The sequence below is a fragment of the Aulonocara sp. 'chitande type north' Nkhata Bay genome, linkage group LG3 (genome assembly GCF_057382095.1).
Source record: "Aulonocara sp. 'chitande type north' Nkhata Bay isolate Kocher_YH1m ecotype deep benthic linkage group LG3, A_spYH_male_GT1.1, whole genome shotgun sequence".
NCBI lineage: Eukaryota > Metazoa > Chordata > Actinopteri > Cichliformes > Cichlidae > Aulonocara > Aulonocara sp. 'chitande type north' Nkhata Bay.
In genome coordinates, this window is record NC_141346.1 from 57125007 (window position 1) to 57141058 (window position 16052).

The 16052-nt window shown below is 44.9% G+C and overlaps 1 protein-coding gene across 1 annotated transcript; it reads left to right on the forward strand.

The window, feature by feature from the left end:
* Positions 1 to 406: 406 nt before the first annotated feature.
* Positions 407 to 3898, forward strand: LOC147336264 (uncharacterized). Its single transcript, XM_086285309.1, has one exon. The coding sequence runs from the start codon at positions 844 to 846 to the stop codon at positions 3313 to 3315; it is 2472 nt and encodes an 823-aa protein (XP_086141435.1). The 5' UTR covers positions 407 to 843; the 3' UTR covers positions 3316 to 3898.
* Positions 3899 to 16052: the final 12154 nt, after the last annotated feature.

Sequence of the window (16052 nt, forward strand, 5' to 3'; positions counted from 1 at the left end):
TGTGGATCCAGAGTGTGTGTGTGTATTTCTCCTTAGGAGAAAGGAGGGGTTGTGTGGTGCTGCGCAGTAGCGGACACGCGCGCGAGTACGAGCGGAGTGTGTGTGTGTACAGCTGCGGCCCTTGGTTTCATCTCTCTATTTCTCCATATTTGTCCTTCTGAGCTTCTTTTCGTTAGGTGAAAGGGGGTCTCAGAAGTGTGGTTAAGAGATTTCAGTATATTAAATAAACTAAACCTTGTAGTCTTGTGTTTGTGATTTCCTAATGTGACTATGGTTTAATAGAATTCCATGAGTAATGATCCCTTGTGTAAAACTCCAGTAAGGTAGGAGTGCGGGGGATAAATATCTTGACAAAATTTGAGAACTGTGGGTGATTGCTGGGAGATTTTTAGTTGGGGCGTATTTCCTTCTCTACCTGGAAAAGGCAGAGATCTGTGCTTTATTTGATGTTGTGTAAATAAAGCTTTTAAAAGTTGGTTGAGTCTCTCGTATAAGGAGGGAAAACGGTGCATGGTAGATTGTCTGGATTATTTTTGTATGTGAAAACTTTGTAGTCGTTAGGGAAGTGAATGTGAGAGTGAATTTTCGCTGGCTTTGCGTGCTTAAAACTGTTATATTAGACGTTTGTCAAGCTTTCAGCTTGAAAGGGGGATTAGACAGTGTGTGTGTGAGTGAAGGTGCGTCTGTGGGCGGTCTCTCTCTCTCAGGCTGGAGCCTAGCGGAAGTTCGGCTTGACCAGCTTGTGAGATTCTGACTGCCGAAAGGAAAATACAACGAGGCAACCCCTAAGGGAGGAGCCTAAGACCGGCCATTTTGGTAAGGTAAGTGAGGTCAAAAAGCAAAATGGCTGAAGAGGAAAAGGCGACCCCTGGTGGAGGAAAGAGATACAAGCCACTGAAGGAGCAAATACAGGAATTGAAGAAAGCCATTAAAATGACTGAAGGGACTTCTTCAAAAGAGATTGCTCGTCAGTGTCAGGATTTAGAAAAAGAAGTGAAGGAATTATGTGAAAATCAACAGAAGACATTGGAGGACAGAATCCCTCTGTATTCCATCTTTCAACTGGAAGGGGAAAAATGTGAAGAAAGGATCAAGGAGCTTGAAGAGGAACCCTTAGGACGTTTCCAGGGAAGGAAAATAAAGGCTGAAAAGAAACTTATGATGGAAAAACAAAGTAAGTATTGTAAGCTTATGATTATCTCCCAAGGTGTTTCCCACTGGATGCAAGAGGAAGTGAACGACATCAAGCCAGCCTTAAAAAAGGAAGCTGAGGCTGAGGGAAAGCTATATCCCAGCCTGAAGGACTTCCTGAGTGCCCCACCCCCTCCCTATATTTGTCCAGTGGTGGCTCTGGAGGGTGGTACTATGTGGGGGCCGGAAGGAAGAACAGGAAAAGTGACAGGTGGAATTGTCAATTTACAGGAGAATCCTCCACCATCGACATCTGCCCCAGCCACAGTGGAGGCAGACACAGGAGTAGTGCAGTCTCAATCAGAGGCAGCTGCATCAGAGGTAAGTCAGCCTCACCCAGTTGCTGGGACATCACAAGGAATCACTACACGGGGGTTGATCTTGATTCCTCCCTCTCTTTTTAGCCCAGATAGAGCTACAGAAGAAGCTCAACCTGTGGCGTCTACAAGTACCGGTCAGGTGACATCGCAACAGCCCAGCCAGGAAAATCCATCCCAGGAGGTCTGGACTTCAGAGGAAGACTCACCTTCAATGCAGTATCAGAGGGCGCCATCAAAGGCAACCCATAAAACTAATCAGAGGTCAACGGTTGATCATTCTGAGAAAGAACAGTGGCAAGGCCACGTTTTTGGAAAACAATCTGACAATCGGGAGGCCGTGATACAGCTGGAACGCCTCTTTAGAAAATTAGAGGAGGAAGGCGTAGCAACCCCACGTAGCGTAGCACAAACACTTTATGCCTTGGAAAAGGACTTGGCGGCCTCAGTAAAAACCAACACACGAAAATCCAGAGAAGTGTCAAACCTGCAAAGGGGAGGATTTGCCCCAACTTTTCAGGCTCCCACAGGAATGACGACCCTTCGCTCTGGGAGGGTTTTGGAGGATCCAAGAGATAAAAGACCGTCTATCTTTGAGAAGAACCAGAGGAAGACTGTTGCATTGCCAACTGAAGAAGGGCAGGGTGACACAGAGGAGGAATTACCCCTCACAATGCCTTTATTGACAGGTGGAAGGGGTGAACCAGTCTACCACCCCTACAATATCAGAGATCTTGAGGCTCTGGTGAAGCAGCTGCCCCCAATCACGGAGGGAGGAGCCGCTTGGTTGAGGAGACTAGGAAGTCTTACAGAAGGAGAGGAATTGGCTCTGGGAGATTTCCGAGCTATCGGTGGGAGGACCTTCAGAGGAGGAGGCCTCGCAGATGTAGAAGAGATAGCAAGAACTGTATGCCAACCAAACGACGTCCCCTATGCAAGGGTGCGAAATGCTCTCTCTGACGCAGTGCGTGAGAAGTATCCGACTCATAACATGGGCACTACACCTAGGATTGTTTGGACCCCAGAACATTCTCCTAGAGAGTTTATGGAGCATGCAAAAGAACAGTGGATTCTTCAAACTGGTGAACATCCGGGGCAGAATGGTGAACCAAGGGCGTGGTTCCGATCTGCAGTATTAGCAGGTCTCCCAGAACGAGTAAGAACAGATTTACAAAAGAATCCTGATTTTGCGGTGGCGGATTCAGCAAAATGGGAGAGGCATATTATACATCGACTTGAGCTGGAGAAAGACGAGGTGAACAAGAAAAAACAGGAGCTGGAGGAGGCGCAAGCGCAGTTAGTGAAATTGAAATTGGCAGAGGCGAGAGAAAAATCAAGCGAAAAGAAAAAGGAAAACAAAGATGGACCTAAGAAGATGCTGGTGGCGCAGCCACGGGGCGATCCGGGGCCTGATTGGCCAGATTTGAATCCGGTTCTGTACCCTGATGACCGATGGCCCGCCAATGAATTCCCAAGGCAAGGAAGACCCGCGGGGAATTGGGGGACTACTAGGTCGTTGAGGGGACGTGGTGGATCCCAAAGGGGAGGTGGACAAAGGGGCCGTGGTCTGGGGAGACCTATGCTGGACCCGAATGTATGCCTAAGGTGTGGAGGACGAGGACATTGGATTCGTGATTGTCCTACACCACGACAGCTAGAAACAGGTTATCCATCATCACCCCAGGCACAGGGAACTTTTCGAGGCAGAGTGGGCCAGACAAGGGGACATCAAGCTCCGAACCCAGGCATGGCGCCAGCGGCTCAGTATCCCATGGGCTACTGGGGCGGAGAGGAGGAGCTGTACTGACGGGACCCACAGAGACCAGACAACATGGGAGTGGCAGATCCTATGTTGTCAATGAGTGTGGAAGGAGATGAAATGACCTTCCTTGTGGACACTGGGGCTACCTATTCAACACTGAAACAAAAACCAAACAGTGCCACACTTTCCAACCATGTGGTCAGTGTTGTCGGGTTCTCTGGGGTACCAATGACGCTGCCAACAACCAATCCAGCCCTGACGGTGCTGGGAAAACAGACATTGAAGCACAGCTATGTGGTGTCTCCCCATGTGCCTGTGAACTTGATGGGCAGGGATCTGCTCATTAAACTGGGGGCCACCATCATGTGTTCAGCTGATGGACTAACAGTTACACTTCCAGGAGGAAAAGAGTTTCCGTGCCTGGGGACATTTTCAAAGAACCAGTACTTGCTGAAAGACTGTGAACAAACGACCGCTGACATCTATTGGGGTCGTGTGGTGGAAGAAGGCATACTAAGACAATATCAGTTGTGGAAACCTTGGATTATGGCCTTGGCAGTCTTCTCTCTCCCCAGGGATCCGTTCCATGTCACCCTCTATTATGATAGGAATGATGATGAAATTTACAGGGACCTGTTCCAGTCTGACCTTGAAGGCCGGACTTGGAATGTGTGTTCTCAAAACATCTATGTCGGTCCGGAGGGCGTCGCGGCAGCAGTAAAATTAACCGACGAACAACGGCCTTGGTTCAAAATGGGACCTGATTCAGTGCCCCATATAACATTGGCGGTCCATGAGAGTCATCAGGCGAAGGAGCTGGGGACGATGGTCAAAAGAGCCCTCGAGGAACCGGGCTGGCAAGCTACTCAGATTCCAGACGTTTGGTACTCGCCAAAATGCAAAATTTATCGTATCACTTGTCAATCAGAGGACGCAGTGATGTTAGAGCATGAACAAATCTCAAGAATCCATGGGAGGGAAAGAACAGACCATGCGGATGCAGTTGCCGCACTTGCGACTCTTCCTGACACCTTGTGGTCAGCAGGGCCTACGGATGTGGGCCAGGCAACGTGTTCGCCCGTTTTATTCCAGCTGAAGTCTGAAACTCCAATTTGGAAACCACAGTATAGGCAAAAGAGAGAAGCTGAGGAGGGAATTGCAGAAACCATTGAGGGGCTATTGAGAGTAGGGGTGCTTGAGCCCTCTCAATCCTACTGGAATACTCCTATTTTGCCAGTAGAGAAGCATGGGACAGGAAAGTACAGAATGGCACATGACTTAAGAGCCATCAACGCCATTTTACGTACTGACACGGTGCCAGTCCCAAACCCATACACAGCATTGACGGCATTAACACCAGACCAGAAGTGGTTTACATGTATTGATCTAGCGAATGCATTTTTCTGTCTCCCATTGCATGAGTCTCTGAGGGACATTTTTTCATTCACATATGGGGGACAACAGTACAGATACACAAGGTTGCCACAAGGGTTTGCACTTTCCCCTGGCATTTTCAACCAAGTGTTGAAAGAAGCTTTATCGCCATGCCATCTCCCAGAAGGGTGTTCACTAGTGCAATATGTTGATGATTTGCTCATTGCAGCTCCGTCTGCTTCGGCATGCACGGCAGCTTCACTTACCATACTGAAGAGACTCGCTGAGTGCGGTTTCAAGGTCAGTAAAGAAAAGTTGCAGTTGGTCCGACCAGAAGTAACATTTCTGGGCCGTGTCATTGCTCACAAATCAGTGGGTCTGCTAAACACTCATCGTGATCAGATTTTGACACATCCAAGACCGCGTACGGTTAAGGAGTTGCTCTCATTCTTGGGGTTAACAGGATACAGCCGGCACTTCATTCCAAATTATGCAGGCAAAACAGCCCTGTTGAGGGATTTGGTAAAAACGGCAGGTGTCAGAAATCTTAAGGCTGAACTGCCATGGACATCGGCCACTGAGTCGGCGTTTATTGCATTAAAACAGGACTTATCCAGATCGGCTGATCTTGCTATCCCTAATTATGAACAACCCTTCTATCTTGATGTTTCTGAAACACACGGGATAGCTAATGGGGTGTTGTTTCAGAAAAAAGGGGGAGGAAGAGATGTACTTATGTACGTCAGCATTAGGCTGAATCCATTAGAGACAAGGCACCCGAGATGCACTCAGCATGCCATTGGGGTGTCAAAAATTATACAAAAGACAGCACATATAGTGAGGGACCATCCGTTGAAGGTGCTGACCACCCACAGTGTGGTGGCATATGTTAACTCACAAGCCTTCACCATGACACCTCTTACACAACAGAGAGTGTGTAAAGTTTTAGACGCTCCTAACTTGACCTTCACACATGAAGGAATTAACATGGCAGATTTAATGGAGTCAGGAGGAGAACCTCACGACTGCGCAAAGAGAGCTGAAGTGGACGAGAAGATAAGAGAAGACTTGAAAGCAGAACCTCTGACAGGAGCTGAAGATTGGTTCACTGATGGATGCTGCTACAGGGATGATGAAGGATTAAAAGCAGGCTACGCGGTAGTTTGCAGAAAAGGGGCTGCATTTGAAGTGAAGGAGGCTGGAAGACTTGAAGGGCAGCAGTCAGCCCAAAGAGCAGAAGTAATTGCTCTAAGTCGAGCTTTGAGACTTGCAAAAGGAAAAAGAGTCAACATTTACACGGACTCAGCTTATGCCTTTGGAGCGGCTCATGTCGAGCTGGCCCAATGGAGAAGAGCAGGATTCAGGACAGCAGATAACGCACCAATCTGCCACAAAAAAGAAATGGAGGAACTTGAGCAGGCCTTGGGAGATCCAGAGGAGGTGAGCATCATAAAATGCAAAGGCCACTCCTCAGGGACCGGCCTGATGGCCAGAGGAAATCAGGAAGCCGATCGAGCTGCAAAAGAGGCAGCTGGTTATAAAGTATCACGACAGATGGTACAAATAACGGTGGAAGAAGAATCAGGAGTTAACATGCTAGAGGAGGCCAGGAAGGCCCAAGAGGAGGCTGCCCCAGAAGAGAAGGGGATCTGGAAGAGTCGAGGAGCCTGGGAAGAAGGAGGTCTCTGGCGAGGACCTGATGGTCGACCAGTGTTGACAGCCAACTTGGCAAAACAGAAGATTGCCGAAGCGCACGGCCTTGGACATGTAGGTGTCGCCCAGATGGGGAGACATCTGTGCCATTGGTGGCATCCCTTTTTGAAGGATATGATCAAGGAGAAGGCTAGGACGTGTCTGATCTGTGGGAGGCACAATCCGAAGCCAGTGATTAAACCAGAGGCAGGTAAGTTCCCCATTCCAGAAAGACCAGGTGAAGAGATTGTCATTGACTTCACTGACATGATTGATCCAGGCCCAGGAGGAGTTCGATATCTACTGGTACGTGTAGATGGTTTGACGGGCTGGCCTGAGGCATGGCCTACCAAGAGGGAGGATGCAAAAAGTGTGATTAAGTGTTTAATCAATCATTACATCCCCCGGCATGGTTTCCCTAAGCGGATTAGGTCCGACAATGGGACTCATTTCAAAAACAAAGATTTGGCAGAGGTAGAACAGAAGCTGGGGTTGCAACATAGATTTGGCACGGTATATCACCCCCAGTCGCAGGGAAAGGTAGAAAGAATGAATCTAAACCTGAAGAATAAAATTGCTAAGATTTCTGCTCACACTGGATACAGCCAGCCTGTGCCAGGGATCTGTGTCAGCTGATCCCTGCAACCGTGCACTGAAGTTTTAGATAAACTAAGCTGAAACCATTAAATAACTAACCAGCCTGTACCAGCGATCTGTTTCAGCTGATCCCTGCAACCGTGCACTGAAGTTTTAGATAAACTAAGCTGAAACCATTAAATAACTAACCAGCCTGTACCAGCGATCTGTTTCAGCTGATCCCTGCAACCGTGCACTGAAGTTTTAGATAAACTAAGCTGAAACCATTAAATAACTAACCAGCCTGTGCCAGGGATCTGAGTCAGCTGATCCCTGCAACCGTGCACTGAAGTTTTAGATAAACTAAGCTGAAACCATTAAATAACTAACCAGCCTGTGCCAGCGATCTGTGTCAGCTGATCCCTGCAACCGTGCACTGAAGTTTTAGATAAAATAAACCAAACCGAAACCATTAAATAACTAACCAGCCTGTGCCAGCGATCTGTGTCAGCTGATTCCTGCAACCGTGCACTGAAGTTTTAGATAAACTAAGCTGAAACCATTAAATAACTAACCAGCCTGTGCCAGCGATCTGTTTCAGCTGATCCCTGCAACCGTGCACTGAAGTTTTTTATGATAAACTAAGTTGAAACCATTTAAATAACTAACCAGCCTGTGACAGCGATCTGTGTCAGCTGATCCCTGCAACCGTGCACTGAAGTTTTAGATCAAATAAACTAAGCTGAAACCATTAAATAACTAACCAGCCTGTGCCAGCGATCTGTGTCAGCTGATCCCTGCAACCGTGCACTGAAGTTTTAGATAAAATAAACTAAGTTGAAACCATTAAATAACTAACCAGCCTGTGCCAGCGATCTGTGTCAGCTGATCCCTGCAACCGTGCACTGAAGTCTTAGATCAAATAAACTAAGCTGAAACCATTAAATAACTAACCAGCCTGTGCCAGCGATCTGGGTCAGCTGATCCCTGCGAACGTGCACTGAAGTTTTAGATAAAATAAACAAAGCTGAAACCATTAAATAACTAACCAGCGATCTGTGTCAGCTGATCCCTGCGACCGTGCACTGAAGTTTTAGATAAAATAAACTAAGTTGAAACCATTAAATAACTAACCAGCCTGTGCAAGGGATCTGTGCCAGCGATCTGTTTCAGCTGATCTTTGCGAACGTGCACTGAAGTCTTAGATCAAATAAACTAACCTGAAACCATTAAATAACCAACCAGCCTGTGCGAGCGATCTGTGTCAGCTGATCCCTGCAACCGTGCACTGAAGTTTTAGATCAAATAAACTAAGCTGAAACCATTAAATAACCAACCAGGCTGTGCCAGAGATCTGTGTCAGCTGATCCCTGCGAACGTGGACTGAAGTTTTAGATCAAATAAACTAAGCTGAAACCACTAAACAACTAACCAGCCTGTGCCAGCGATCTGTGTCAGCTGATCCCTGCAACCGTGCACTGAAGTTTTAGAGAAAATAAACTAAGTTGAAACCATTAAATAACTAACCAGCGTGTGTCAGGGATCTGTGTCAGCTGATCTTTGCGACCATGCACTGAAGTCTTAGATCAAATAAACTAACCTGAAACCATTAAATAACTAACCAGCCTGTGCGAGCGATCTGTGTCAGCTGATCCCTGCAACCGTGCACTGAAGTTTTAGATCAAATAAACTAAGCTGAAACCATTAAATAACCAACCAGGCTGTGCCAGAGATCTGTGTCAGCTGATCCCTGCGAACGTGGACTGAAGTTGTAGATCAAATAAACAAAGCTGAAACCATTAAATAACTAACCAGCGATCTGTGTCAGCTGATCTCTGCGACCGTGCACTGAAGTTTTAGATCAAATAAACTAAGTTGAAACCATTAAATAACTAACCAGCCTGTGCCAGCGATCTGTTTCAGCTGATCTTTGCGAATGTGCACTGAAGTCTTAGATCAAAATAAACTAAGCTGAAACCACGAAATAACTAACCAGCCTGTGCCAGCGATCTGTGTCAGCTGATCCCTGCAACCGTGCACTGAAGTTTTAGATCAAATAAACCAAGCTGAAACCATTAAATAACCAACCAGCCTGTGCCAGCGATCTGTGTCAGCTGATCCCTGCAACCGTGCACTGAAGTCTTAGATCAAATAAACTAAGCTGAAACCATTAAATAACCAACCAGGCTGTGCCAGAGATCTGTGTCAGCTGATCCCTGCGAACGTGGACTGAAGTTGTAGATCAAATAAACAAAGCTGAAACCATTAAATAACTAACCAGCGATCTGTGTCAGCTGATCCCTGCGACCGTGCACTGAAGTTTAAGATAAAATAAACTAAGCTGAAACCACTAAATAACTAACCAGCCTGTGCCAGCGATCTGTGTCAGCTGATCCCTGCGACCGTGCACTGAAGTTTAAGATAAAATAAACTAAGCTGAAACCATTAAATAACTAACCAGCCTGTGACAGGAATCTTTGTCAACTGATCCCTGCAACCGTGCACTGAATTTTTAGAGAAAATAAACTAAGTTGAAACCATTAAATAACTAACCAGCGTGTGTCAGGGATCTGTGTTAGCCGATCCCTGCAACCGTGCACTGAAGTTTTAGATAAACTTGGCTGAAACCATTAAATAACTAACCAGCCTGTGCCAGCGATCTGTGTCAGCTGATCCCTGCAACCGTGCACTGAAGTTTTAGATAAACTAAGCTGAAACCATTAAATAACTAACCAGCCTGTGCGAGCGATCTGTGTCAGCTGATCCCTGCAACCGTGCACTGAAGTTTTAGATAAACTAAGCTGAAACCATTAAATAACTAACCAGCCTGTGCCAGCGATCTGTGTCAGCGGATCCCTGCGACCGTGCACTGAAGTTTTAGAGAAAATAAACTAAGTTGAAACCATTAAATAACTAACCAGCCTGTGCCAGGGATCTGTGTCAGCTGATCCCTGCAACTGTGCACTGAAGTTTTAGATAAACTAAGCTGAAACCATTAAATAACTAACCAGCCTGTGCAGCAATCTGTTTCAGCTGATCTTTGGGAACGTGCACTGAAGTCTTAGATCAAATAAACTAAGCTGAAACCACGAAATAACTAACCAGCCTGTGCCAGCGATCTGTGTCAGCTGATCCCTGCAACCGTGCACTGAAGTCTTAGATCAAATAAACTAAGCTGAAACCATTAAATAACTAACCAGCCTGTGCCAGGAATCTTTGTCAACTGACCCCTGCAACCGTGCACTGAATTTTTAGAGAAAATAAACTAAGTTGAAACCATTAAATAACTAACCAGCCTGTGCCAGGAATCTTTGTCAACTGATCCCTGCAACCGTGCACTGAATTTTTAGAGAAAATAAACTAAGTTGAAACCATTAAATAACTAACCAGCGTGTGTCAGGGATCTGTGTTAGCTGATCCCTGCAACCGTGCACTGAAGTTTTAGATAAACTTGGCTGAAACCATTAAATAACTAACCAGCCTGTGCCAGCGATCTGTGTCAGCTGATCCCTGCAACCGTGCACTGAAGTTTTAGATAAACTAAGCTGAAACCATTAAATAACTAACCAGCCTGTGCCAGCGATCTGTGTCAGCGGATCCCTGCGACCGTGCACTGAAGTTTTAGAGAAAATAAACTAAGTTGAAACCATTAAATAACTAACCAGCCTGTGCCAGGGATCTGTGTCAGCTGATCCCTGCAACTGTGCACTGAAGTTTTAGATAAACTAAGCTGAAACCATTAAATAACTAACCAGCCTGTGCCAGCAATCTGTTTCAGCTGATCTTTGGGAACGTGCACTGAAGTCTTAGATCAAAATAAACTAAGCTGAAACCACGAAATAACTAACCAGCCTGTGCCAGCGATCTATGTCAGCTGATCCCTGCAACCGTGCACTGAAGTTTTAGATCAAATAAACTAAGCTGAAACCATTAAATAACTAACCAGCCTGTGCCAGCGATCTGTGTCAGCTGATCCCTGCGAACGTGGACTGAAGTTTTAGATCAAATAAACAAAGCTGAAACCATTAAATAACTAACCAGCGATCTGTGTCAGCTGATCACTGCGACCGTGCACTGAAGTTTTAGATAAAATAAACTAAGTTGAAACCATTAAATAACTAACCAGCCTGTGCCAGCGATCTGTGTCAGCTGATCCCTGCAACCGTGCACTGAAGTCTTAGATCAAATAAAGTAAGCTGAAACCATTAAATAACTAACCAGCCTGTGCCAGCGATCTGTGTCAGCTGATCTTTGCGACCATGCCCTGAAGTATTAGATCAAATAAACTAACCTGAAACCATTAAATAACTAACCAGCCTGTGCGAGCGATCTGTGTCAGCTGATCCCTGCAACCGTGCACTGAAGTTTTAGATCAAATAAACTAAGCTGAAACCATTAAATAACTAACCAGCCTGTGCCAGAGATCTGTGTCAGCTGATCCCTGCGAACGTGGACTGAAGTTGTAAATCAAATAAACTAAGCTGAAACCATTAAATAACTAACCAGCGATCTGTGTCAGTTGATCCCTGCCACCGTGCACTGAAGTTTTAGAGAAAATAAACTAAGTTGAAACCATTAAATAACTAACCAGCGTGTGTCAGGGATCTGTGTTAGCTGATCCCTGCAACTGTGCACTGAAGTTTTACAGAAAATAAACTAAGCTGAAACCATTAAATAACTAACCAGCCTGTGCCAGGGATCTGTGTCAGCTGATCTTTGCGACCATGCACTGAAGTTTTAGATCAAATAAACTAAGCTGAAACCATTAAATAACTAACCAGTCTGTGCCAGGGATCTTTGTCACCTGATCCCTGCGAACGTGGACTGAAGTTTTAGATAAAATAAACTAAGCTGAAACCATTAAATAACTAACCAGTCTGTACCAGCGATCTGTGTCAGCTGATCCCTGCGAACATGGACTGAAGTTTTAGATCAAATAAACCAAACCTAAACCATTAAATAACTAACCAGCCTGTGCCAGCGATCTGTGTCAGCTGATCCCTGCAACCGTGCACTGAAGTTTTAGATTAAATAAACCAAACCTAAACCATTAAATAACTAACCAGCCTGTGCCAGCGATCTGTGTCAGCTGATCCCTGCAACCGTGCACTGAAGTTTTAGATAAACTAAGCTGAAACCATTAAATAACTAACCAGCCTGTGCCAGCGATCTGTGTCAGCTGATCCCTGCAACCGTGCACTGAAGTTTTAGATCAAATAAACTAAGTTGAAACTATTAAATAACTAACCAGCCTGTGCCAGCGATCTGTGTCAGCTGATCCCTGCAACCGTGCACTGAAGTTTTAGATCAAATAAACTAAGCTGAAACCATTAAATAACTAACCAGCGATCTGTGTCAGCGGATCCCTGCGACCGTGCACTGAAGTTTAAGATAAAATGAACTAAGTTGAAACCATTAAATAACTAACCAGCCTGTGCAAGGGATCTGTGCGAGCGATCTGTGTCAGCTGATCCCTGCAACCGTGCACTGAAGTTTTAGATCAAATAAACTAAGTTGAAACCATTAAATAACTAACCAGCGTGTGTCAGGGATCTGTGTTAGCTGATCCCTGCAACTGTGCACTGAAGTTTTACAGAAAATAAAGTAAGCTGAAACAATTAAATAACTAACCAGCCTGTGCCAGGGATCTGTGTCAGCTGATCTTTGCGACCATGCACTGAAGTCTTAGATCAAATAAACTAACCTGAAACCATTAAATAACTAACCAGCCTGTGCGAGCGATCTGTGTCAGCTGATCCCTGCAACCGTGCACTGAAGTTTTAGATCAAATAAACTAAGCTGAAACCATTAAATAACCAACCAGGCTGTGCCAGAGATCTGTGTCAGCTGATCCCTGCGAACGTGGACTGAAGTTGTAGATCAAATAAACAAAGCTGAAACCATTAAATAACTAACCAGCGATCTGTGTCAGCTGATCACTGCGACCGTGCACTGAAGTTTTAGATCAAATAAACTAAGCTGAAACCACTAAATAACTAACCAGCCTGTGCCAGCGATCTGTGTCAGCTGATCCCTGCAACCGTGCACTGAAGTTTTAGAGAAAATAAACTAAGTTGAAACCATTAAATAACTAACCAGCGTGTGTCAGGGATCTGTGTTAGCTGATCCCTGCAACCGTGCACTGAAGTTTTAGAGAAAATAAACTAACCTGAAACCATTTAAATAACTAACCAGCCTGTGCCAGCGATCTGTGTCAGCGGATCCCTGCGACCGTGCACTGAAGTTTTAGATAAAATAAACTAAGTTGAAACCATTAAATAACTAACCAGCCTGTGCAAGGGATCTGTGTCAGCTGATCCCTGCAACCGCGCACTGAAGTTTTAGATAAACTTGGCTGAAACCATTAAATAACTAACCAGCCTGTACCAGCGATCTGTTTCAGCTGATCCCTGCAATCGTGCACTGAAGTTTTAGATCAAATAAACTAAGTTAAAACCATTAAATAACTAACCAGCCTGTGCCAGGGATCTGTGTCAGCTGATCCCTGCAACCGTGCACTGAAGTTTTAGATAAACTAAGCTGAAACCATTAAATAACTAGCCAGCCTGTGCCAGCGATCTGTTTCATCTGATCCCTGCAACCGTGCACTGAAGTTTTAGATAAACTAAGCTGAAACCATTAAATAACTAACCAGCCTGTGCCAGCGATTTGTGTCAGCTGATCCCTGCAACCGTGCACTGAAGTTTTAGATAAAATAAACCAAACCGAAACCATTAAATAACTAACCAGCCTGTGCCAGCGATTTGTGTCAGCTGATCCCTGCAACCGTGCACTGAAGTTTTAGATAAAATAAACCAAACCGAAACCATTAAATAACTAACCAGCCTGTGCCAGCGATCTGTGTCAGCTGATTCCTGCAACCGTGCACTGAAGTTTTAGATAAACTAAGTTGAAACCATTAAATAACTAACCAGCCTGTGCCAACGATCTGTGTCAGCTGATCCCTGCAACCGTGCACTGAAGTTTTAGATAAACTAAGCTGAAACAATTAAATAACTAACCAGCCTGTGCCAGCAATCTGTTTCAGCTGATCTTTGCGAATGTGCACTGAAGTCTTAGATCAAAATAAACTAAGCTGAAACCATTAAATAACTAACCAGCCTGTGCCAGCGATCTGTGTCAGCTGATCCCTGCAACCGTGCACTGAAGTTTTAGATCAAATAAACTAAGCCGAAACCATTAAATAACCAACCAGCCTGTGCCAGCGATCTGTGTCAGCTGATCCCTGCGAACGTGGACTGAAGTTTAAGATAAAATAAACTAAGCTGAAACCATTAAATAACTAACCAGCGATCTGTGTCAGCTGATCCCTGCGACCGTGCACTGAAGTTTAAGATAAAATAAACTAAGCTGAAACCATTAAATAACCAACCAGCCTGTGCCAGAGATCTGTGTCAGCTGATCCCTGCGAACGTGGACTGAAGTTTTAGATCAAATAAACAAAGCTGAAACCATTAAATAACTAACCAGCGATCTGTGTCAGCTGATCCCTGCGACCGTGCACTGAAGTTTTAGAGAAAATAAACTAAGTTGAAACCATTAAATAACTAACCAGCCTGTGCCAGGAATCTTTGTCAACTGATCCCTGCAACCGTGCACTGAATTTTTAGATCAAATAAACTAAGTTGAAACCATTAAATAACTAACCAGCGTGTGTCAGGTATCTGTGTTAGCTGATCCCTGCAACTGTGCACTGAAGTTTTACAGAAAATAAAGTAAGCTGAAACCATTAAATAACTAACCAGCCTGTGCCAGCGATCTGTGCCAACTGATCCCTGCAACCGTGCACTGAAGTTTTAGATAAACTTGGCTGAAACCACTAAATAACTAACCAGCCTGTGCCAGCGGTCTGTGTCAGCTGATCCCTGCAACCGTGCACTGAAGTTTTAGAGAAAATAAACTAAGTTGAAACCATTAAATAACTAACCAGCCTGTGCCAGGAATCTTTGTCAACTGATCCCTGCAACCGTGCACTGAATTTTTAGATCAAATAAACTAAGTTGAAACCATTAAATAACTAACCAGCGTGTGTCAGGGATCTGTGTCAGCTGATCCCTGCAACTGTGCACTGAAGTTTTACAGAAAATAAAGTAAGCTGAAACCGTTGACATGTCCTTCAACGCACATATTAAACAAATATGTAAGACTGCTTTCTTCCATTTGCGCAACATCTCTAAAATTAGAAATATCCTGTCTCAGAGTGACGCTGAAAAACTAGTTCATGCATTTATTACTTCCAGGCTGGACTACTGTAATTCATTATTATCAGGATGTCCAAAAAACTCACTGAAAAGCCTTCAGCTAATCCAAAATGCTGCAGCAAGAGTCCTGACAGGGACTAGAAAGAGAGAGCATATTTCTCCTGTTTTGGCTTCCCTTCATTGGCTTCCTGTTAAATCCAGAATTGAATTCAAAATCCTGCTCCTCACATACAAGGTCTTAAATAATCAGGCCCCATCTTATCTTAATGACCTTGTAGTACCATATCACCCTATTAGAGCGCTCCGCTCTCGCTCTGCAGGCCGACTTGTTGTTCCTAGAGTATTTAAAAGTAGAATGGGAGGGAGAGCCTTCAGTTTTCAGGCCCCTCTTCTGTGGAACCAGCTTCCAGTTTGGATTCGGGAGACAGACACTATCTCTACTTTTAAGATTAGGCTTAAAACTTTCCTTTTTTCTAAAGCATATAGTTAGGGCTGGACCAGGTGACCCTGAATCCTCCCTTTGTTATGCTGCAATAGATGTAGGCTGCCGGGGGATTCCCATGATGCATTGAGTTTTTCCTTTCCAGTCACCTTTCTCACTCACTATGTATTAATAGACCTCTCTGCATTGAATCATATCTGTTATTAACCTCTGTCTCTCTTCCACAGCATGTCTTTTATCCTGTCTTCCTTCTCTCACCCCAACCGGTCGCAGCAGATGGCCGCCCCTCCCTGAGCCTGGTTCTGCCGGAGGTTTCTTCCTGTTAAAAGGGAGTTTTTCCTTCCCACTGTCGCCAAAGTGCTTGCTCATAGGGGGTCATATGATTGTTGGGTTTTTCTCTGTATCTATGAAGCGCCTTGAGGCGACTTTTGTTGTGATTTGGCGCTATATAAATAAAATTGAATTGAATTGAATTG